The following is a 25,524-nucleotide window of genomic DNA, read 5'->3' as shown; positions in this document are numbered from 1 at the left end:
GAGTTATATTCCCCCCCAAAAGGTATATTGAAATCCTAACCTGCAGGACCTCAGAATGTGACTTTATTTGAAAGTAGGATCTTTGCCAATGTAATTAGTTAAGATGACGTCATAACTGGAGTAGGATGGACACCTAATCCAATATGACTGATATCCTCATAAAAAGATGGCCTTGTAAAGGACATAAAGAGATTGGAGTTGTGCTGCCACAAGCCAGGGGATATTTGGGCTTACCAGAAGCTGGAAGAGGCAAGGAAGGATCCTTCCCTACAGGTTTCAGAGGGAGCATGGCCATGGTGACACTCTGAGTTCAGACTTTAGCCCCCCAAACTGTGAAACAATACAGTTCCATAGTTCTAAGCCACTTAGTTTGTGGCACTTTGTCATGGCAGCCCTAGGAAACTAATCCCTGTAAATAAGTCTCAGTTCAGAGATAAGAACTGAGTCCTCTCTGATTTCTGACAAGTTTCTTCCATTGCCTTATGTCTACCCCACATTCACCATAAAGTTCTTTCATTCTCAGTTTCTTTGCTTGTAAAGGAAACAAAATTCTTTATTGCGTCCATACAGGCCTTCATCTTAGTTCCAGAATGAAACTATTTCTTTATTTACCTGAACCTCAACTTAGAGATTCAAGCCTCTGCTTGATTCTAACTAAAATATTTTTCAGATTTAATCTATCTCCCTAGGTACATGGACCCTCCTCTCAGGACTCCAGGATTTTCTTCTCTGGACTCCAGGGATTTTCTTCTCTGTTTTGCAAAGGAAAGACATAGACTTTAATTGCAGATCTGCCACAATTTTGTAATGCCATTCCATACTGTAAATGATATTTTTCATTTTGCCCTCACTACCAGAGTAGAAATAACTCAGGAGAGTAAGATTCTCCCCCCCCCTGCACCATGCAGCATGTGAGATCTTAGTTCCCCGACCCGTGCCCCCTGCACTGGGAATGCAGAGTCTTAACCACTGGACTGCCAGAGAGTCACTTGACTTCAAATCTAACTTTTTTTGTTTGTTTTGAAATCGCCTTTGACTTCCTTAAATCCATTAACTACACATAGTGGGAATTTGAGTCTGTAACAGGGAAGAACTAACCTGACTCCATATTGAATCTATTTCTTTAAGTTCTAGCCTTTGTGCTCTATAGCTAATTGTCTCCTGCCCAGCCTTGCTAACTCTGTACATAGGCATGTTAATCATAAATTGAATGTGGCCTGTAGCTTGAAGTATACAGAATAGTCCCCTTCCAGAAGCTCCACCTCCCATGCTTAACCTTTAAAGCTAAACTACTTTTGCTTAGCTTGTAGGTATACTAATCATTAGAAAGATAATTTTCCCTTGCTTGGTGACCACTCATCCACATAGAGATAAGGAGTTGCAGAACAGGAAATAACATCTGTCTTGTTGAAGATTTACAGGAGCATCATGGCCAACCCTACAGTGAACAACTCAAGAACAAACGATGACCACGTCCCCTCCAAGATCTGGCTGGCACCAAGAAGTCTGCAACAACTCGTCACCTCTTGACCTCACTTCCTCCCATTTCCCTCTCTTTGTAGCATAACAGAAGCTTGTATTCAAACCCAAACAAGATGGTTCTTTAGGACATTAGTCTGCCATCTTCTTGGTTTGCAGGTTTTCTGAATAAAGTCTCTATTCCTTGCCCCAACACCTTGTTTCTCGACTTATTGGCCTGTTGTGTGACAAGCAGTATGAGCTTGGACTTGGTAACAAGGTGAATGATGTATGGTGTAGTTTCCTTTTTTGTAACATTTTTATCCATGTTTGTGTCTACTATTGCCTCATCCTTGAGGACACCTCAGATCCAGGCTGGCTGTGGCCCTTAATGTCTTCCTTAAGGCAACTTGCCCTGAAGTAAAGTATTCCTGTAGGCTCTGCCACTATTGCCAAAGTTTCCATACTCATCTGCTCCAAGAAATAATTCTAGGGTTTGGTGAGACAAAAGGGATAATGTGTGAAGAAGAATGTATACTTTCCCAGGTAGGGCCCGTATCTATTATTTCCACCTTAATGTACCAGGGAAGTGCCACTGTGTCCATGCACAGCCACAGGAATCTGAGACACCCACAGCACCTGCAAGAGCTAAGCAATTTATTTGGCCACAGAACCAGACATCCCCCAGTAAGGCATAGTCCCAAAGTTTCTGTGACTCAGGCCTTGCTCCTCCCTCAGAAGGAAAGACTATGCCATCTCATCAAATACTGCAAACCACAATCCAACAATTAACCTGGGGGGTAGGAGTTTGGACTAAAAGATGACTGCTTTAAGTCCTTTCACATTTAATAATCTTTTAATATTTCCTCATCTTTTAATATGTTCAGATCTCTTGGTTATCTAATTTGACCAATTTTCACCTTGAGAAGACTGAGAAGTGACAGTATTGACTCAGCAAACTCTAAAACTGTAGTGCTCAAGTATTGCAGCTTCCTTAATTCATGTATGGAAAGGCAGAGGCCCAGAAAGTGGAGTAATCGACACTTCTGACCTTGGAAAGCCTCTGTCACTGGACCAAGCAAATCAAGTTAGGGGCAACTGACAGAAGTGGGTCAAGTTTGACTTCTCCCACTTTATTTATTTATTTTTGGCCACGCCATGTGTCAAGCGGGATCTTAGAACCAGTGTTCCCTGCAGTGGAAGCTCTGAAGCAGTTTAGATGATCCTTACTTCGAATGGTTCAACACCAGCTGGTAGGTTCCTGCACTTCTCAACAGATCTCAGGGCCAACTCTGTGTATTCTCTGGACAACGACCTCAGGAGGATAAGTCAGTAGAAACAAGTGATGCTAGGAGGAATTTGCTCCCAGAGATAGAATGGGGGAGGAAATAGAGAAGAAATAAGGTAGTGATAAAGGGAGATGGGAGATAAAGAACAAAGTATGAAGGAGGAGAACTAACACGTATTGACTCCCTTCTTACTCTGTATCAGGCATATTTCTATAGATTTTCTTAATCATTACCAAAATAGCCATAAGGTTAATATTTTCTCCATTTTATAAATAATGTTATGAATACAAAGTAGAAATAATTCCCCTAAGTTACAGATTTGTGTCAAACTGGGACTCACATTCAAGTGTGTTCTGATCCAAAATCCAAAGTCTGTAGTAGCCTAAATGATAACATCCAAAGATATCATATTTTAATCCCTGGAACCTGTAAATGTTATCTTATATGTCAAAGATTTTGCTTATGTGACTAAGTAAAGGATTTTGAGATGAATGGATCATCCTGGATTATCTGGGTGGGCCCTAAATACAATCACGTGTATTCTTATAAGAGGAAAGCAGATGGAGATTTTACTATAGAAGACAGGGGAGATATAACAATTGAAGCTAGAGGTTGGAGTGATACCAGGAAGGAGTCACAAACCTCTTTTTATATTTTCCATAATGTGTTCCTTATTTCCTCCTGATCCCTTACCAGAAGCATCCTTTAATATCGTATTTCTACCAACAGTTAGTTCAAGGCATTCTAGGCTTTTCCTATCATGTCCTTCAAGATTATTCCAGCCTCAACCCATTATCCTATTCCAAAGCCACATCAATATTTTTAGGTATTTGTTACAGTAGCACCTGCTTTTAGGTACCGAAATCCATATTAGTTTCCTTTGGCTGCTGTAACAAGTTACCACAAACAAACCTGGTGATTTAAAAGAACAAACCTTTATTCTCTCATAGCTCTAGAGATCAGAAGTCCAAAGTCAGTTTCACTGGACCAAATCAAGTGGCAGCTCTAGGGGAGAATCTGTTTCTTACCTCATCCAGTTTCTTGTGCTTCTGGCTCTCCTTGGTTTGTGGCTGCATCACCATAATCTTTGCCTTCATGGTCATATTGCCTTCTCTCTTTCTGTCTGTAGTCTAATCTTTCTCATAGAGCACTTAAGAACTGACAAGACGGTAACACACTACCAAGCCAATTGTGCAGAAAAAGAAACTGAACACTAATAACATTTTTTTCTCATGAAGGGCTAATATCTCTCCAGGTAGAGTTGAATTTCTGATTTGAAGGCCTCTTGCGTGTAGGGGGTATGTGATTCTCCAGACACCAACTTGGTGTTCAACAGTTCAATTCAATTCTGACACCAACTCCCAACTCTTCTCAGTTTAAGGGCTCAGTTTCACAAGATTGCCCCCACTTCAGGGACCAGTTGTAAATCCCAGCATGGGGGCACCCATCTACTAATTGATTAACTATAAATTGAGGGTTCCCACGACCCTCTCTTCACTTTTGATAATTTACTAGAATGATTCACAGAATTCGGGAAATCACTTTACGTACATTTACTGGTACATTATAAAGGATGTAACTCAGAGACAGCCGAATGGAAGAAATGCAAGGCAAGGTATGGGGGGATGTGCGGATATGGAATTTCCATGCCCTCTCCAGGTATGTCACCCTCCCAATGCTTCCAGTGTTTATCAACCAGGAAGCTCTCAAACCCTGTCATTTAGAGTTTTTTATGGAGGTTTCCTTACAAAGGCATGATTGATGAAATCAATGACCACTGGTGATTGAATTCAATCTCCAGGCCTTCTCCATTCCCTGGAGAGAGGGCGGGGCTGGAAGCTCCAATTCTCTAATTATGACTTGGTCTTCCTGACTAGCAGCTTGCATCCTGAAGTTATGCAAGAGCCCCCAGCCACCAGTCTTCTCATTAGCACGCATCCCACTCAGGAGATTTCAACAGCTTTAAGAAGCTCTGTGCCAGGAAGTGGGGACAAAGAGAAAATATTTAATTTTTATTCTACCACAAGGGTCAGACACCAAGTCCTAGGGTCCATTCAGTAAGAGTCTGCCTACCTTAAGCTATGGTCTGAACAGCGTAAACAGCTTGTCCTTACCTCTTGGTAAGGACAAACTAGAAAACACCAATCCACCCAACGACAAGCATATGCAAGGAAATTAGTCAGGGTTCTCCAGAAAAACAGAACCCATAGGAGAGAGATAGATAAGGAGGTAGAGCTATCTCTATTGGTTCTTTTTTCTAGAGATAAATAGATACTAGATCTATCTATCTAGCTCTCTATCTATCTAGCTCTCTATCTAAAAGGATTTATTATAGGGAACTGGCTCACATGTTATAGACTGAGAAGTCCCAAGTCAGGAAGCTGCAGTCAACAAGCTGGAGACCCAGGATAGTCAATTGTATAGTTCTAGTCTGAGTCTGAAGGCTTGAGAGAACCAGGAGAGCTGATGGTATAAGTTCCACTCTGAGTTTGAATCCAAAGACAGAAGACCAATTCAAAGACAGGCAGAAAGAGAGAGATTTCTTGCTTGCTGGGCAATGCATGGTCCAATCAAATTGACACATAAAATTAACCATCACAGTAAATGTATTACTAAGATTGACCATGTAAACATCTTTCTCTTTATATATTTATATAGGTAATATCTATTTATGTTTAAATATACCAGTGATATATAATTATATAATGTATAAAAAATTAATAAACAGAAACCTCAATAGAGTTAGGCGACCAGAAGGGGGAGCTCTCACAGTTTGTGACCATAGCAGAGCCCAACAGGAAGAAGAAAAACTTCTTTTTTGGCAATTGAACTCAACCAATGAAAAGCCATGGATTCTTTGTTTACTGTAGCCCTCCCAACTTCCTTTTCCTCTCTGTAAAAGTGGTCTCTTTCCTTGCCTGTGGGGACTTACACGTGGCTCACCACGGTTGCAGACCCTGAAAAGAAATTCTCTGCTCATCCTGAATAAACTCATCTTTGCTGGAGAAATATCTGGCAGCCTATTTGTTTCAGATCAACAACTCATATTTTAAATTCACAGCAAACTAAGAATACAAGAGACCTTTTCAACCTGATAAAGAGTATCTAACACAAGTCTACAGCAAATATCATACTTAATGGTGAAATATTTAATCATTACCCCTTGAAATAATATTCAAGGAAAGAATGTCTCTGCTACTACTTCAATTCAATTCAGTATTGTATTGGCAAACCTGGCCAGTGAATTGAAGGCAAAAAAAGGAAATTAAATGTACAAAGATTAGAAACAAATGAAACTACTATTAGCATACCTTATGAACATATAATTTAGAAAGAAACTAGCAATAAATTACTATAATTATGTGGATTTAGCAAAGTTGCTAGATAAAAGAATCAATACAAATTTTATTATATCTATATATTTTCAGAAACCATTAAAAAATTAAACTTAATTTTAAAATTACATAAAATAATCAAATACCTAGCAGTAAACTCAGCAAAAGATGTACTAGATCTTTATGATGAGAAATATGTTTTAACTGGCACAGTTTTGAAGAGCTCTAAATTAATTCTGTGGTATATTATCTTAATGGATTAGAAGAGTAAACACTGTAAAAATGTCAATTCTACCTAAACTATTCTATAGATTCAATGCAATCTCAACCAAAATCCTAACAGACATTCCTGAGGAATTTGGAAAAGGTGTTTAAGAAACTTAAGTGTAAATGCAAATGGACAAAAATAGTCAAGACACTTTTGAAGAAGGTGGGAGAACTTGCTTCATAAAATATCAAAATTCATTTTTAAAACTATATGTTAAAATCTACATTAAACATGCCTAACATTTCGTAAATATTAAGTTCTCTTTAAATATTTGGCTTTAGGCTATTATAAACATGCCAATTCAGATTTAATACTAAGTTATCTCAGATAATCAGTCACCAATATCAAATTAGTAAGGTCAAACAAAAAGATTAGCTAAATGAACTGACCTTCATAGTCTGATGGGTATATATCCATTTCTTCCTGTGAAAATGTTTCTACTTCTAAAAGATCCTCATCAATATCTACAAATTCTTTTTCACTATCATCAGTGACAGAAATAATTTCATCATTGGTTCCTTTTATTTCGGGATTTTTTACTTCAGTGGGCATTCTACTGACAAAAATGAAGCAGCTAAATTATAACTCATTCTTGGGAACAAAGAGCTTGCTTTCAATTGATTCAGTTTATTGAAAAAGAACAAACTAAGCTTTCATGTTTATAAAGTCTTTGTTTTTTAACCATGTGTGGCACATAGTAGAAGCTCAATAAAAAGTTGTTCAATGAAAAAAAAGTACATTAAACGTTGTCTGTTTTAAGAATAAACAAATAGAACAATGGAAAGAAATAGAGAGCTCAGAAATAGACTTGTATATATAAGGACTCTTGATTTATGACAAAGTACAATGCAAAGTAATAGAAAAATAAAGGATGGTCTTTTAAATAAATAGTGATGATTCAATTGGATATCCATGGGAAGAGAAATTAAAACTTTACTCCTACCTTATACAGTCAGCCATCTGCAGTTGGTTAAATCGATGGATACGAAACACGTGGATACAAAGGGCTGACTGTATCCGTTGTATTGTGCTATTTTATATAAGGGATTGAGCAACCGCAGATTTGGGTATCCATAGGGGCTCCTGGAACCAATCCCTGGCAGATACTCAGGGATGACTATAACGTTCACAAAATTCTAGTCCATCCAAGTCTTTGACCTCACTTCCAAAACAAGAAATATAGGCACACCTTGGAGATACTGTGGGTTTGGTTCCTTCCAGACCACTGCAATAAAGTGAGTCACACACTTTCTTTTTTTTGGTTTCCCAGTGGGTATAAAAGTTATGTTTATACTGTGCTATTAAGCGTTTAATATAGCATTATGTCTAAAAAACCAATGTACATGCCTTAATTAAAAAATAATTCCGGGACTTCCCTGGTGGTGCAGTGGTTAAGAATCCACCTGCCAATGCAGGGAACATGGGTTCAAGCCCTGGTCCGGAAAGATCCCACATGCCTCGGAGCAACTAAGCCCGTGCACCACAACTACTGAGCCTGCGCTCTAGAGCCCACAAGTCACAACTACTGAGCCCATGTGCCACAACTACTGAGGGCCGCGCGCCTAGAGCCCATGCTGCGCAACAAGAGAAGCCACTGCAATGAGAAGCCAGCGCACCACAAGGAAAAGTAACCCCCGCTCACTGCAAGTAGAGAAGTCCCGCATGCAGCAACAAAGACCTAATGCAGCCAAAAATTTAAAAAAATAATTAATTAATTTAAAAAAATAATGCTGTTGGAAAAATGGTGCCAGTAGACTTGCTCAACTCAGGTTTGCCACAAACCTTCAATTTATAAAAGTGCAGTAAAGTGAAGTGCAATAAAACAAGGTCTGTCTGTGTAGGGGAAGAATGACACTGTGAGGAAAAAATGAGACAACTAAAATGTGGGATATTTATCAGGACAACTGGACTTATAACTTCAAAAATGCCATAAAAGAGAAACAGTGGGATTGTTCTAGATTTAAAATAAAAGATACAAAAAAGACATAATCAATATCAAAACATGAACCTTGAATGAACCCAGGTTTGAAAGAGAAGTTATAAAGTCAGTTTAGGAACTATTGGATAAATTCGTTGTTCTAAATCTGATCTGACTGTAACAGGGATAGAGGCTGTTGTAGGGGCAGAGTTGTGGATGTGTCTAGCCCTGGCCTTGTGACTTGGATGAGGCAGTCTCTCCACTTTACTGAGCAACTTCTTCTCATGTATACAGTTGTGGCCTGGGAAATACGAACCAAAAGATACATTAGAGCTTAAAATTTGTAAAATTTCTGGCTTCCTACTCTTGTTTCCCAATCTTCTAGGGGTAATAACTGATCAAATCAGTTTTAAAGGTGACCAGAATCGTTCAAAACTGATAAAATAAACTAAGAATGTCAGCCTTAGAAGGGACTTTGGTGATTTTGATATTTTCTCAATGTCCCACAGTTGTATTGAGTTGGTGATGGCTTGCAGTGTGTATTGGTGAAATGGGCATATTTATTCTTTCTCTGGGAGCAGCAAGGGCCTGAGACACAGACTGGAGAATTTCCAGGTGGGAGGGCATCTGGGTTTGAATGGTGTGGGTTACTCAAATTCCTGTGGTTGTGCATGGACACACAGCTCTCTCTCCCACGCCCTCCCCCAGCCCATTAAGACTGAACAGACAAGAACACTGCCTAAGGGAGTACACATCCTTCCTCTCACTGCCTCCCCCTGTCCCCCTCCCCCAACCTCCAAGAAGCAGAATTCTTCCGGTAGCAGGTTGGAGGAGGAAAGCTTGGCATGAGTGACAGACACTTCAGAAAATCTGAGTCAGGACCAGCTGTTTCAGTGAAGGCTCAGGGCCAGAATCAGCCTGGACCAGAAGTGAGCTTCCTTATCATGTTTGGGGAAGGAGGTCAGAAGGTTAAGAACACATGAGGATGAAAATTAAATGCAAAAGGACAGTGGTCTCTCTAGAACTTCCCTTCATTTCCAAACGTATATTTGATTGGGAGTTGAACCTAGAGTAGAGAGACAAATGGATTTGAAATAAAAACTCTAGTTTATGGTCTAGGTCTACACTATTAATGAGACTTTGCTTGTCACTTCCCCTCTCTGAACCTCACTTTTCCATTGAAAATCTGAGCAAATAATGCCTGTTCTACCTTTTTAACTGGCTGATTGTGAAGGCTAAATGAAATCCTTGATGTGAAGGAGATTTGTCAACTACAAATTCTATGTAAACATAAGCAATATAACTTTAAAATGGCAGACTTAGGAGTAGATCCTAAATTTCACACTTGTAACCCACACTTGCAACACAGGAAAATCCTGGAGACATGAATGGGGATCACAGATGCCAATGGAGATTATCAAATTCAGGGAAAATATCCAAGTAAAACTAAATGGTGGACAAAAATCTCTAAATCATATTTGGGTGGTTGCAGAGGCTGTGATTGAATCTGGGATGAAGAGGTGGACTACATCTCAGAAAAAAACTGAACCTGTTTCCTCTGTGATCAAAGGAACTAACACAAGAAACTTGGTGCTGATTTTTAGGTAGGATCAAGTCATTAACAGAGGCTAAGACAGAGAATCTGAAAGGCTTTATTTGACTTTAAACTGCCACCCACTAGCTATGAGCAAGAAAGTTATCCTCATGAGAAACCTACCTCGAGGAAAAACTGGAGTCCGACTGGGGAAAATAGGCAGTGCTTGAGACATGTTGATTTTTGCCATTCTATTTAAGGTTATGGACGATTAGCAATTACAGGATTTTTAAAGTCAGGAAGTGACAGTTCTTACTGTTTAATTTAAATCTAGACTGGTTTTCAGACTTAATCTATGGCTCAGGTGACAAACATTTCAAACCTAAAATCTTGTTTCGTAAAAATTGATAAAATTGCATTCCCTGTCCTTTCAATGGAAATAAATATATAGATAATTTGGGGCAGGGAAGGAGGAATCCCCAAGTAATCAGTGTAATTGACCTCCAAGACCAAGAACCTAAATCCAAAGTGTTTCAAGGAATGGAGAGTATTTAGCTTGTCTGAAGAATGAGTTCACAGGAGGAGCTACTGAGAGTGAAGATTGAGAAGCAGGCTGAGGTCGCATCAGGAGCAATTTGGATACCATGCTGGAGATTCTGGATTTGATGCTATAATAAATTAGTTAGCCTTATTGGCTCACTATCGGTGGAGGGATATCATCAGACAAGTGTTCAGCAGCTCCAGTGGCAGCAGGTGAAGGAAAAAAGGCATTGAGGGGGAAGAACTTGGAAGAGAGAACACATGACAAGTAGGAAATTATTTCAGCATTCCAGAAGGGAAATAACAGGAATTTGACATGTGGCTCTGGTAGAAGGTATGAAGAGAAGGCAGCGGTTATATGATACAGTCAGGTAGACTATGACAGGAAGTGGCCCCATGTAGCCCCTTGCTGAGCATGAGCTCCTAAACCTTTTCTTCTCCAGGTCAGAGCTTTTGTTTCCAGGGAAACTAAGACAATGGGACACAGAGACTTGGGAAGGCAGAGATTTTAGGACACTTGACCTGATTAAATTTTCTCTTCTACTTTAGGAGTTAGTTATTGTGTGATGAGCAAAGATAAAGTGACTAAGAAAGTAAGGAATTTATAACAGCAAGGGAGAAGCAGTGTGTAATTCCACGTAACTTTGGATAAGTCAGTTTTTCTATTTGAGCATCAGTTTCCTCATCTGTTATATTAACGATGGGTGTTTACCTTGGGCTAAGTCCAGTGCTAAGAGTTTAAATGAATTATCTCCTTTATTTTTTAAATTAGTCCGATGAAGTTCATATTATTCTCCCAATTTCACAAATGGGACCAGAGGCACAGAGGGTAACTTGCCCAAAGTCACACATCCTGGGAAGGATGAAGGAATTGAAGTACACTATTTTTGAGGCTTGATATTTTAATCTCCATAGTTCTTGAACTGTGGCTGGGCAAAGTATCTGTGGGTGGGAAGGGGCCACAAAGCAGAAAACCTGTATAGCTGCCCTAAAGGGCTTTGGGAGCTTTGTGGCTGGACCAGCAGTCATTGTTTTGGGCTCCTCCCTCTAGATTAGAGGCCTCTGAGAAGAGATCAGAAATCTGGGATAACAAAAATCTTCTGTTTTCCAAGAGAATTAATGCATACCCAGATTCCACCAGAAGCAAGAATTAAACCCTACTCTGACTTCAGTTTTAAGGAAGGGGAGGCAGCTTTTTACGTGAACCTGGAAGAAGGAGGGGGCTGGTTGGAAAGGAACTGAGAATTGGAGGGGAAGAATTTATCTTTTCAATAAATGTGGGAGTAAAGCTGAGCTGTCAGCCCAAATCCTGTGGGAGGAGGAAGAAGAGTGTGGGAAGAGTGGTAAAGGCAAACAAACCCGATACTCTTCAACTAATCCAAATATTTTTCAACATCTCTTTGTTAGTTATCTCGTTACAGCACAGTTAGTTGCTGAATTCACCCCTTGTAATTCCAAAGCCATAGGAACCGCAAACCGCATTCATCCTTGTTTTAGTCATTTTGCCTTCTAAGTCATCAGGCAACAGTTTTACCAAATGTTTTGTTGCAACAGAACAAATGTTGCCAACTTTCCATTCTGTAGTAACTGTTTCCTTGCCACTCCTCCTCTCTGAGAGGTAGGAAAATGGGAGTGGATAGTGGACAAAAAATTTTTTTAATTAATATAAGAAGAGAATCATTGCATAGCCTAATGATGATAAAGTGCCATAAATTTAAAAGTTTGATTAATTCTACCCTTTAAATCTGAGATTTAAATGGAAAAAAAAACCCAAATAATTTTTTAAACTTCAAGGAGCTAATAATCTGATGAGGAATATACAACTGTTTCAAGAATAAGAACACTATGCACATTAAACATATTTTACCTATAGGCAGAGAGGAATCAAAAATCATTGAAGTTTGGGTATGAATAATAAATAAAACAAGAGAGGAATCTTACAAGGACAAATAATCATGAATTTAGGAGTATGATTAACTCAAACCTTAGCACTTGAGGTCCAGAAAGTAAAACTCTATTGTAGACAAAAGAAAGTTACTGGTCAGCCCCCCCATCCCCCATGAAGTTGGTGGGATTTAAATATGTTATTTATGTGAGAAACTCAGCAATTCCTAGGGCTCCAGGTCTGCATCATCAACTCATCTATTCTAAACTTTTGGCTGAGACTATTGAGCAGTGGCTGGAAACTGTTGCTGAATGGATGGGGGTTCTTATGACGGTTGAGAGGCAAAGCATTTTATCCTAAGAGGAACTTGAGTCTCATTTCCATTATCCTTCTTGGGCCTTCGGGCTTCCAGGAGATTAAGAGGAGTATTTGCAACTTCCTATACATTTATAATTATTTCAAAAAAAAATTTAAGTTATTTACTTAAAAAAAAATCATCGCATTCAAAATGGCAGATTATCCTCCAGAAAGTTGTTGGCTAGTCGTAGTCCTCCCTGCCCCCACCTAGTGTGTAAGAGCCTCCTATACCAGACTGACACCGAGACTGGGCACCTCCATTCTTTTGAACTTTGGCCAATCTGATAAATGCAAAATGCAACTATTCTTCTTTATACCTCTTTAATTCTTGGTAAGGGAGAACATTGTATCCTACTACAGATGCCACTTGGTTTACTGTCTGGTGCCCGTGTTTCTCTTGGGCTGCTTGGTTTTTCTTACTGACTAGTAAGCACATGAAAGCATTTGTAAACATTTGTACAGTGAACATATTAACGTGAAAATATTTTTCCCTTCCTCAGGCCCAGTTTCCTTCTAATGGATCACATGTGGTCCATTATTTGATTTTTTTTTAACTTACATAATAATATTAGGATTAGTATTTGGAATGTCTATGTCATGCCTTTTTTTTGCGGTACGCAGGCCTCTCACTGTTGTGGCCTCTCCCGTTGTGGAGCACAGGCTCCGGACGCGCAGGCCCAGCAGCCATGGCTCATGGGCCCAGCCACTCCACAGCATGTGGGATCCTCCTGGACGGGGGCATGAACCCGCATCCCCTGCATCGGCAAGCAGACTCTCAACCACCGCACCACCAGGGAAGCCCTGTCATGCCTTTTTGCAGTGACTTTACTGAGATGTCTGCACCTAGATACGGCTATCCACTCAGAAAAAACAGACAATAGTCTTCAAGGACTGTGGAGCGCTTGCCCTCACCTTTTCATAATTCTGCCAGAATTTATGTGAGTCCCGGGTCCTCATCGCACTAGTGAGCGCTGAGTGCTCACGGAGGTGTGTGTAGGTGAGGACGTGGTTTGAATTCTACGTCCTCTTGCCCTACTCACGCCCCAGAAATCCTTGCCACCCTGCAACTGGCCTGCATAGGCTGGAGCTAGTCCCTGCCAGGGTATCAAAAGGCTGCCAGGTACCCGACAACCTCAGACTCTCAGACTAGTGATCTACAGATACTAGTCATGACTGTACAGTTAAGGGCCTCCTATCTTTCCCCCCTTTTCCTAGCTGGCTTCGTGCAGTCAAATTCTAAGCTGGAGAGGGTGAGTGACCACCAGAGAGGGTGGGACAGGGCTCAAAGGTGGAGCCTTCTGTCCTGCTCCCAAATCTTGCCCTCAGTCCTTCTTGTAAGACTCTGACCTCTGCTTTCTCCCTCTTTGCAGTATGCGGGCAAGCATGTCCTTTTTGTCAATGTGGCCACCTATTGTGGTCTGACAGCTCAATACTCTGGTAAGAGTTCATAACCAAATCTCCTTGGGACTAAACTTTCCAGCTCATTATATTCTAAGTCATGTTGGAATTATATTCTAATTCTAATTCTATGTATCAAAATAAATACTCATGATCAAGTGACTTTATTCCCTGATGTCAGGAGTCAGTAAACTATGGTCCACAGGGCAAATCTGGCCAGCCTACTTTTGTAAACAAAGTTTTATTGAACATAGCTATGCTCATTCATTTACAGATTGTCTGTGATGGATGTTAAGCTACAAGGCAGAGTTGAGTGGTTGTATGAGTGATGGTGTCAGAGACCATCTGAAATTACTATCTGGACCTTCACAGAAAATGTTTGTTGACCCCTTCCTATGTCCTGCCTCTGCTTTGCTCCTGAGATTTCCAGGAGAATCAATAATGTATCTGACAGCTAGGAGCCTCTCTGAAGATTCAAGTCTCCTTGGTAAATACAGGAGGTAGGATTGATGTTTTTGAGACTTTTCCAGGGTTTTACATGTAACTTACAAAGACAGGGAAAAGGGGAAAGGGGCTTTATACCTGGAGCACATTTGACTGGAGCAAGGGCTGGTAGAGGAGGCCATAATAGAGGCAAACACTCCCTCTCCAACCTCAATGCCTCCTTTAAGTGTAGTTTTTCCCTCTCTGTACATGACTCAGAGCAGATTTTTATCTTTCTCATATCTTAGGCCTTGTTGTTTGAAAGCCAATAAATAATAAACAGGGTTATTTTCTTTCAGAAACAGATGTACTTCTTATATTTGAACTAATAAGAACTTTGATTTAAAATTTTTGATTATATTTCGACAAGGTAATATATTCACAAGGCTCAAAATTAAAGGAATAAAGACGTTTAGAGTGAAAAGTTTTTTCATCTCTTTCCCCTCCCTTCAGATGACCAATATTATCATGTTTACAAAATATATGGGTATTCTTTTTTTTCTTTTCCCCCAGTTGATAACATATTGTAAATACTATTTGCCAATTTGCTTTTTAAAATTAATAAGGTAACTTGGAGTTCAGACCATTTCCTCCCTCTTTTTTAAGATTGAAGAATATTCTACTGGACCATACTTCATTTTACCAGTTTATAGGGACTTTAAAAATCAATTTATTCAGTTCCCACTCTGTACATAACAGATGAGGAAACTGAGAAATAGCTACTCAAGGACTGGTAGACATGTTTCCTAATGTATTGTCTCTTTCCTAGAGGAAGTGATTACCTACAGTGACTAAAGACAAGAGTGGAGGATGTGGGGAAAGGTACTAAGGAACCATTTGGAAACAGGAAAGCAATCTCATATTGCAAAAGTAAATAAATAAAGGACTAAGAGGAGATATCAGTTGACCCCGTTGGCTGAGCAGAATCTGAGTGGGACTGGTTAGTGCTTGCTAGGGGACTGAAAATATCTAGCTCAGAAAGGGTGAACAAGGAAGACAATTATAAAAGTCTGAGGAGACAAATTGGAAAACTTGGGGAAGAAGGCAGTTGGAAGCTTGTGTTTTGGCATATCAATGAGGGTTTTTAGGTAGAATGCATCTTTAACATCCTGAAGACTGTTGAAGAACACCAGGAAGCTCAAACTGGAATTTCTCTGGTTCTCTTTGCCCCTGTCAGATTTACCCACACTCCACCCAGGGTGAACCAGCTTGTGCAGAGGAGAGAAGCACATTCTCATTGTGTGTGTCTTTTCCTTTTTAAAAGAAAGATTCAATCTACCAATTAACCAACCAGGGAAGGCAAACTGATGAGCAGTGATGTTTAAACGCAGTTTTGTTTAAAAATCACCTGATGAGCTTTTCATTTTTTAATTGTGATACAAAAAGATATAATATAAAATTTACCATTTTAACCATTTTTAAGAATACTGTTCAGTAGTGTTAAAAATATTCATTCTTGTGAAAGAAATCTCCAGAACTTTTCCATCTTGCAAAACTGAAATTCTGTACCCATTAAATAATAGCTCTCCTTTTCCCCTTCCCCCCAGCCCCTAGTAACCACCATTCTACCTTCTGTTTCTATAAATTTGACTACTTTAGATACCAAATGTATTTGTCTTACCTGCAGTATTTGTCTTTTTCATGACTAGTCTATTTCACTTAGCATAATGTCGTCAAGGTTCATCCATGTTGTAGCATGTGACAGAATTTCCTTCCATTTTAAGGCTAAATTTGTTTGAAGGCCAGTTCTTCAATCATTTGTTTATCCATTCATCCACTGATAGACATTTGGGTTGCTTCTACTTCTTGATTTTTATGAATAGTGCTCCTATGAACATGGATGTGCAAATATCTCTTTGAGGCCCTATTTTCAATTCTTTGCATATATACCCAGAAATGGGAATGCTGATCTATAGTAGTTCTATTTTTAATTTTTTGGGAAACCTCCATACTATTTTCCATAGCACTTAAACCATTTTACAATCCCACCAGCAGTGATCTGGTGAGCTTTAGAATAATAAAGGTGACTGGGGAGCCATCTCAAAAGAATGTAATCAGAAATTTTTCTGGAATGGAACCTGGGTATCCCTATTTTTAAAGGAAGGCCCCCACCTGATTCTGATGTGCTGCAGATTTGGGAAATACTGCACTATAACATTTTGAATACATGTTTAGAGATCCAGTATCTAATTTCAGCCCTGCCACAAACAGTCTTTCTGACCTAGATATTTTTTTTTTCCTTCCCTGGGCCTCTGGTTTTTTCCTCTGTAAAATGGGTATCTCTAAGGATCTTTCTCTACACAAGGAGGCTCTCTAGCCAGGCCGCCATATTGTCCCTTCTCTACCCATAGAACTGAGCGCACTTCAGGAGGAGCTGAAGCCCTTTGACCTAGTTGTGTTGGGCTTTCCCTGCAACCAATTTGGAAAGCAAGAACCAGGAGAGAACTCAGAGATCCTTCCGGGACTGAAGTAAGTGCCTGCTTGAAACCCTATAGGGGTCTCTGTCTACCTTTCCTCTGTTTCCAGAGGCACTTCCATATTAGGGACTTCTGGGATGGGTAGTGGGTTAATAGGCTTAGGGGCATCTGCAAACTGATTTTAACTTTGGCCTCTGCTGATATGAGTCTGGCAGTGTCAGACACTCTCTCCCCCTCTCTGGGAAGTGAGAACTGGCGGACCACAGAGGACCAGGAGCACAGAAATAGCTCCTGGTATTGCTGCTACAGAAACAGTGCAGGGGGAGACAGTGATAGGATGTGGAATAGAGAAAAATAAAGTGAATCAGGGAGCCCAAAGTTTAAAAATGGCCTTATTTCCCCTTCCCAGCCCTGTTTTCCATATCTCCACCTCTCTCTCCCCTTTCTCATGACCTCAAATTCTGGTACCCCATTATAACTTTCTTTCATATATTCTGGAGCTTCCTGGGAACATTATGGTTCATTGCAGGTATGTCCGTCCAGGAGGAGGATATGTACCTAATTTCCAGCTTTTTGAGAAAGGGGATGTGAATGGTGAAAAAGAGCAGAAAGTCTTCATCTTCTTGAAGGTGGGTTAATCACTGACCTAAGCCTCTTCTTCCCAAATATTCCTAGCATAAACTTGGTGTGGTAGAAATGGATCCAAGGGCACCTGCCTGGAGGTGGGATTGGACTCTTTGGAAGAGATCTCCAGATTAGCATAGGGATTGGGGTTTAATTTGTTAGTAACTATGATGCTCTGGCTTTGTGTGGTGGAGAGAGTTGTGTAGAGTGTCACCTTTCACTGGGACCACTCTCTTTTGTTCATTGACATTCATTCATTCATACATTCAAGGTATACTTGTTGAGTGCCTGCTATCTATAAGGCAGTTTTCTAAATAATAAGGGTATAAAGATGAATAGAAACAGTCCCTATTCCTTGATGATTTCATACTGGAGAGGATGACATAGAAATCAGATATAATACAATGTAGTAAGTGCTTTATATGAAACACTGACTCTTAGATATAGAGAATGTGAGAGCTGAATGGGGCTCTAAAGATCATCAGAGTTCAGTGTTCTTAGATGCTGAACTGTGGGCCAAAGCTGGCCTATGTTGAGATTTTTATATATTCTCAGTAAATTGAAAAATTAGGACAATATAAGGAGGATTTCATAAACTCAACTGATTTATAGGGCTACCCTTTATTCTAAGATTAGTACCTATATGTAATTTATTCTTATAATTATCTTTTTAAAACTAAATGGTGAAGCAATGATGTTTTTAAAATTTTCTCTTATTTGACAAAACAAAATGTTGGAACTCCTACTGGTCCCAAAAGATATTTTTGAAATGTTACTGGCCCATGGAGCATCAAGACCTGGGAAACCACATTCTAATCTAAACCATTCACTTTGCAGAAAAGGAAACTGAAAGCTAGAGAGGTGATATATCTTATTCATAGCAGCAGGATTTTGTGATGTGGTCACAGGGAGAAACAGAAAGAGGGAATAGACTTTTGCTATAATATCTACAACATTCTTGGTAGTTGGTATCTTAGTGATTCAGAGAATATATTAGTAATCAGAGGAAATGAAAATATCTTGATATAAGAGGGAGTAGATTACCTGTGGGTGAAAATAGCCTGAATCATCCAAGAGCAGAAATGATACAGTCATTTCTCTTTTCCACCTCTCTGCTGCAGCAATCCTGTCCTCACCCTTCTGAACTTATGGGCTCAATCAAACATATATCCTGGGAACCCATCATGGCCCATGACATCCGCTGGAATTTTGAAAAGTTCCTGGTGGGACCGGATGGAGTCCCTGTCATGCGCTGGTTCCATCAGGCTCGTCAGTATAGTCAAGTCAGATATTCTGGCAGACCTGAAACAGCTCAAAATCAAATAGGAAGACCAAGTAGGGGGCAGGAGCCATTCTGCTTCTTACCTGAAGACCTGTTCAAAAAAAAAAAAAAATCCATCTTTTCACTATACTCTCTTCCTAAATGGTCTCCACTTGACTAAATCACCTCTATAGTGCCAAAATTCCCACTCTCTACCAAGTAGATTTATATTCAGAAGGCTACTGCTATTTCCCCTTGCAAGAGTAAGTGGGTGAAGAAAAAACAGAATGGAAACCCTAAATCCTCAGACATCCGTTACAAATTTAATAATGCATATCCATCAAAGGGAAATCATCCTTCCATGAGGAAGGTTCAGTTTGTCACAATATCCTGAAAAAGAACGTTGCTACACATTCTGATTTCTCCTTCTCTCTCTACCCTAAAGGTGTAGAAATAGCAATGGGGTATATAGCCATACAATCTAGGTTCCACTTCATAACATATTTCCTTCCCCAGGAGAAACATGTAATGTCAATTTCCAAACATTTTCGGATCAGTCTTTATCTGTGACACCCAGCCCACCCCTGCCCCCACTGATCTGTCACTCTTCTGTAGGAGCCCTAGGTCTAGTGGGAGCAGGAAATTGCCTCACATGAAGGGAAGGGCATCTTCACGATAGTGGGACCTGGAGCCTCTTTCTAATTTGGACCCTACAAAAACTTTCCTATGTCTGATCTTTACTGTATTCAGACTGTGACACTTGGCAGAGCACCCTTTGAAGGACAGGCTTTCCTCTCTCAACCTTAGATTCCTCAGCTTCAGAACCAGCCCTGACCCTATCTCCAATAAAATCTTTTCTGCAGCAACTGGGATCAGTGTGGTGGTTTTTAAATCCTATCCTGTGCTCAAACTCGTCATACCTTTCTCTTCTTCCTAACTGTGACTGTCACAGATGGTGGATTGACCAAATTACCTGAACCCCCTGGACAGAAGGATTTACCATCCCAGGTCCTTGAAAGGTTGTTACCTGATGGCTCTCAACTCTCATCCCTCTTTAGGAATTGTCTCAGGTCAAGGGTCACATTTCATTTCCAGGGGCAGCCTGTATGCAATTATTGGTCAATGAGAGGTATAACAGCCACAATCTGGCTTCTCAATTTAGGACAACTCTGAAGGACCCATTCCAGTGGTGGAGACCCCCAAGGGGTAGGCAATTGCCCTTTTGCACTTGTACTGCAGCCCAATTTTTCCCTCTGACAAATTCTGATTCTCTTCATTGCTTCTCAGGTGTTGACCCTGAGGTAGTGCCCCAGTAAACTTTCTGAATGCAAATCCCCATCTTGGAGTCTTTCCGGGGAACTCAACCTACAATAGTTAGTACCAAAAGTGATCTGAGAAAGAGGATGATAAGATGAGATTTTTGAAGCTGAATCACCCACCATCTGGTTGGTAGTGAGGGGATTGGTGGAGCACAAACAGCCACTGGCACAAAGTAGCAGTTTTTAAAACTTTCACCAGACCTGAACTGAGATGCTATACTGGTGGATATGCACAAGAAGATGTGATGTATCAGGTGCTTGATAAATATGGGAGAGCTGGTAATAATAATAGAATTGTATCGTTGTTATTAGAAGAAACTGATGCCTTGGAAAAAGATGATTAAAGGCTGAGGATGATATCTCATCAAATAAAGGCTAACTGTGAAAGCCAGAGTGTCTCCATAATAGGATATAAAGAACCTCTCATATCCTGCAACTCAAGAGCATAAAAAGCTAAGGTTCTGATCCAAGATTTAATCATAAGAATAGTAGAACTCCAAAGTGGGTTAAATTCTCAAACTAGATTATCTTCTATGCCTAGGTCACGGCCTTGATTGGAAAAGAATAGAACCTTGAGACATTGAATGGAGACATCTGGTGGGATGCATAAGAACATCTATATCTCCAGATTTCCCAAGATCCTTTGAGCCTTTTAAAAGTAGCCCAGTCCTCTTCTTCCTTGAAGACAATGCAGAGACCTCTCCTCTGCCAAACATGTGCCTCTGCCACTCACTCAGCGTCTTTCCCATATAGAACTAAATTCTAAGGGTTCTGGATCAAGAAGAGAACTCAAAGTTAGCTGAAGTAGAGTTTACTGATACTGGAGTATTCTCCAAAAGTATAGAATTTTTACACACTGGCAAGAACTCAACATACTATTAGGATTCTCCTGCTTGAAAAAGAAATGGCTGTCACTAAATGTGGTGAGAATGCCAGGACTCTCGTGATTATGGCAGAAAGGAGGGATCAAAATCTCAGAAAAGTGGGCATGCTAGAGTGGATTTATTGGATTTACCATGTAATGCTGGAAAACCCACTAGGTGAATGTGTCACAAGAGGGCCAAAGGACATTCTGTTTGAAAAAAAAAAGTAATATGCTGAGGAGAGGGGCACCAGCCTCACTGAGAAGTTCTATAATGAGTGTCCTCTATTGGCGCTGGGCTGATGGTATGAGATTCTGCTACAGAAGTAGCTTCACTGACAGCAATGGGGACTATAGGATCCTGAAATAATTCAGGCCAGAGATAGCAGCACTCAACCATCAGAATCCGTGAGTGTGTGTGTGTGTGTGTGTGTGTGTGTGTGTGTGTGCGCGTGTGTGCATGCCCCAGGAGTGGGTGGGCAAAATTACTGTAATGAGAGACAATTTCAGAGTGGTAGCCAACTTTGCAGAGTGTTTGAGATAATTAATAAAATACAGCATCCCTAGAAGCAATACAGATGGGCAGTCAACAAGCATATCACTGTCTACACAATTAGAAGAAATTGAGGATAGAGAATCAGGAGACTGAGGGCAGCTACACCAGTTAAAAATAAAATCACAATACCTTGCTCAATTTCTGATCTTAAACCAGTTTTCAGACCTGAAATTTTTGACTAAAGGAGAAGCCAAGTCCTGAGGACCCTGCAGTGCCACTGCAAATATGTAGAATATAATTCCCCCATTCCTTTCCTAAAGGAATGAGCATTTACTCAATAACCATAAACTCAAGAAAGAGAAATACCCTCACATTTCAAGGACTGTTGGAAACAAGTTCCAAGTTGATATTGATACGGAAAGACCCAAAGTGTCATCATGGCCCCCCTGTTAAAATGGAGGTAATAGGGACCAGGTAACAAATGGAGCTGTGGCTCAGGTCTGGTTCACAGCATGCCCACTAAAAGCTTGAAATGAACTACAACAAATATAAACAATAGATTTCTCTGAGTATGAGACTTCAGAAAATGTTCAAGTTATCTTTTTGTTTTTCTGCATTCCCTTTGTATGTATTGCATCTGCACATTTATAACAGTGGTTTTTCGAAAGGAAATATTAGCTCTGAATGTTTCAGGATAACAACGTATTTTAACATTCTTAGGTTAAAAAACAGCGAGTGATCGGGTCGGGGTGGGATAGGTGGCATCTGAAGCAGATGAAAGGTCAGTCGAGCGGAGCTCAGAGTGGAGACGGGAAACTCAAGAAAGTAGAACTGCTGAGATGGAAAGTCCGCGGGAATCCGGAAGCAATGAAAATGCACTGGTTTCTTACAGATGAAATACACACTCCTAAGTGGAAAGCTTCCTGCCTTTGTGGAATCAATGTAATTTTTTTTCATTCAGATGCTTTCAAATAACAGTCTGAATTTAGAGAAGCCGTGGGAATCTGAGCGGAAAATCAAGATAGAGATAACTGTGACGCTCAGCCCCGGCAGCATCTCTGTACAGGGGAGGAAAAGGCTGCAGATTGGCAAATACCAGGGATGCCTTTGCTGCTTTTAATCCCATTTGTGGAAGCCCCATATCAGAAGGTGCCATTTTGTTCATAACATTTAATATTTTTAACAAAAATACCGTCTTCATCTGTGAAAGTATATTCACTTATATCTCCCTAACGTAGCTCCAGTGGCGCAATCGGTTAGCGCGCGGTACTTATAAGACAGTACACTTGTGAGCGATGCCGAGGTTGTGAGTTCGAGCCTCACCTGGAGCAACTTTTACTACTCTCCAGCCCATACAATGAGACAGGCCAAATATGAGGCCACCCCCAAAGAGGTCAACTGTTGTGATTTCTGTCCTACATCTTGCTTGTGATTTGTCTTAAAATTCTCTCTTAAAGTCATGCATAACAAGTACCATCCTGCTGAGTGTGGTGCCTGCCTTCTTCCAACACTTTGGCAATTTATCATTTGACACTTGCCAAGACGACTGTTCACAGTATTCAACTATGTCTGATTTGTCAATTATGCGAAATGCGGACGATCTTGGTTTTTCTTACAAGTCTTTCAGCGGAAAATGTCCTGTCCTTGAACCTGCTTTCCTCCGTTTCTCCACTCCTCTGGCTTCCTCTAGGATGCTTATTACTCTTTATAAGTCCATGCTGCCTGTAGATATATCGCAGACACAGGTATTCAGTCTCAGAAAATGAGTTGAGTCAGGAGCCTATGTGTGGGTCACTTAATCTCACCTGGATCTTAAACATTATCAGAGTCATCCCGAGACACGGACATGGAGCTCTCCGGCTTTACAAAAGATTTATAATTGCCCGTGCGCAAGTGTTCAGCACTATCAGTTCTTTTTCATCTGCTGCTACGTTTTGGAGTGCTTATGTTCTCCCCGGCCCTACCCTGAGCTGCCCACCAGGTACATGTGGGTTCGAAATAAGACTCACAGACCAATTTAGATTAACGCTGGTAAAGAAGTGATCGTGGATAACTTACTTACCAAGAAATACAATAGACATATCTATAGGGGCTATTCAGATTGCTGTTTTTAGTGTTAAATGAGATAATAAATTATTGATTGATTAATGGCCACAAATTCCTCCCATTACACATGTCCCTTTGCAATGTGGTTGTGCAGCAGCTACCATTAAGAGGCGGAGTCTATTCCCCTCCCTCTTGTATGTGAGCTGAACTTGTGCTTTGGCCAATAGAATGCTGTGGTAATGGTGTTGTGGAAGTGAGGTTGTGAGAGTTCCAAGATGGCCTCAAGAGTCTTACAACTTCTCCTCTTGTTGTCTTGGGACCCTGAGACACCATGTGAAGAAATCCCCCCTAACTTCCTAGAGGATGGAAAATCATGTGGAGAGTGAGTCCCTGCCATCCCAGCCATCCCAGCCGCACTCCCCAGACTGTGAGTGGGAACATTTTGGACCATCTGGTCCCAGTCAAGCTGCCAGATGACTGCAATCAATGAGTGACCACAAGCAAAACCAGCAAAAGAATTGCCTGGTTAAGCACAGCCCAAGTGGTTGAACTTCAAAATTGCAAACAAAATAAATAATTATTGTTTTAAGCCACTAAATTTAGGTGAGGTTTGTTACAAAGATGTAGATGACTGATAAAGGCATTTAGCGTGGAATAAGAGTCTATAACAAGCAAACAGATTGATTAAGTAAAAATTACCCACAAAGAAAAGCCCAGACATCTTCACTGCTGAATTCTCCCAAACCTTTTTTCATTGATATTAATTCTTCACAAACTCTTTAAAATTTGGAAAAGAAGGTCAAATTACCCTGATGCTAAAACCAGACAAAGATATAATGAGATAAGAAAACTATAGATCAATATCTCTTATAAACATGGACACAAAAGTACTCAACAAAATATTAGCAAACAAAGTCCAGCAACATATAAACAGGGATTACAAAAGGGCACGAGGAAACGTTTGGGGGTGATGTCTATGTTCATTATCTTTATTGTAGTGATGGTTTCATGAGTTATAAATATGTCAAACTATAAGTTTAAATATATGCAGTTTATTTTAAGAAAATAATACCTCAATAAAGCTGTTTAAGAGGTACATTCATGGGGGAAAGCTCATTACGGCATTCGGCAAGAGTAGTTGTGGATTTTTTTTTTCTTTCTCTCTTTTCTTGTCCTATACTGTGGAAGAGTTGTGTCTAATTAGATTTATTTCTTCTTTGAATATTTTAAAGAAGCCCCTGGTAAACGAAAGGATGTGGAATTTTCTCAGAAGGAAGAGTTGACAACTAATTCAAAATATTTCATAGTTTAAGACTATTTAAAATTGCGATTCCTTCTTGAATCTACTTTGATACGTCATATTGTTCTATTAATTTGTCCATTACATCTAAATATTTAAATGTATTTGGCCACATTCTTTCCACTTGTGTAGAGGCTGCTCCCTCTTCATCCTAATTTGCGTGACTGGCCTCTTCTCATAGTTTCAGGTCTCTGTTTTAACCCTGGTTCCTCAGATATTGCTGAAAGTCCAACTAATTCATCCCGCACCGTGCGGGAGAACCCACACGAGGTCTCTGCAGAGGCCAGAGAAGGACCGCGAGCCTCTCGGGAGGCAGCCACCTGAATCAGGGGCGGGTTTTAGAACATCGTTTCTCTAGCGCCTCTAAAATGTGGCAAGTTTTCCTTTCGCAAGGGGGCGACATTTAAACTGACTTCAAAAAAACAAATCTCTCAACATAAAGACGCGTTTTCAGCGTCAAATTGCCGAGAACCAACTGAAAACCAATGAAAGAGTGAGGGTCGTCTCACGCTAAAATAACAGAGACGTCCCGGCACTGCCTGACCAGCGAGCAAAATTCCTTGACATTTGTGCCCTGTCGCACCCACCTCGCTCACTGTGTTCACCCAACCCACTAGAAGAGGGTCAGGTAGACCAGGGCTGGCGCTTTTCCCTATTCCCACACCTGTGTGCCTGTCTGGCCAAGGACTTCTAAAGTACGAGCGGCTGGATGCAGGGGGCTGGCGCCGACCCCA

At 40.4% G+C, this 25,524-nt stretch overlaps 2 protein-coding genes across 2 annotated transcripts in view; one reads left to right on the top strand and one right to left on the bottom strand.

Annotated features, from left to right (window-relative positions):
- The window catches only part of LOC309967667 (zinc finger and SCAN domain-containing protein 23-like), a gene marked incomplete at both ends in the record, with an annotated part of 104,675 nt that overhangs the window by 56,260 nt on the left and 22,891 nt on the right, over positions 1-25,524 (bottom strand). The gene's annotated exons all lie outside the window — the stretch shown is intronic.
- On the top strand, positions 13,754-19,007 carry LOC309967298 (epididymal secretory glutathione peroxidase-like; the record flags this gene model as incomplete). The annotated part of the gene is given in 7 exon segments (XM_082847867.1): positions 13,754-13,872; positions 13,911-13,949; positions 13,951-14,021; positions 16,817-16,934; positions 17,412-17,511; positions 18,628-18,773; positions 18,775-19,007. Coding segments are annotated over 7 exon segments (651 nt in total). The 3' UTR covers positions 18,833-19,007.

The sequence above is a fragment of the Leucopleurus acutus genome, assembly GCF_964270905.1.
Source record: "Leucopleurus acutus genome assembly, chromosome: 10".
Taxonomy (NCBI): domain Eukaryota; kingdom Metazoa; phylum Chordata; class Mammalia; order Artiodactyla; family Delphinidae; genus Leucopleurus; species Leucopleurus acutus.
This window is presented reverse-complemented; position numbering and strand designations above follow the sequence as displayed.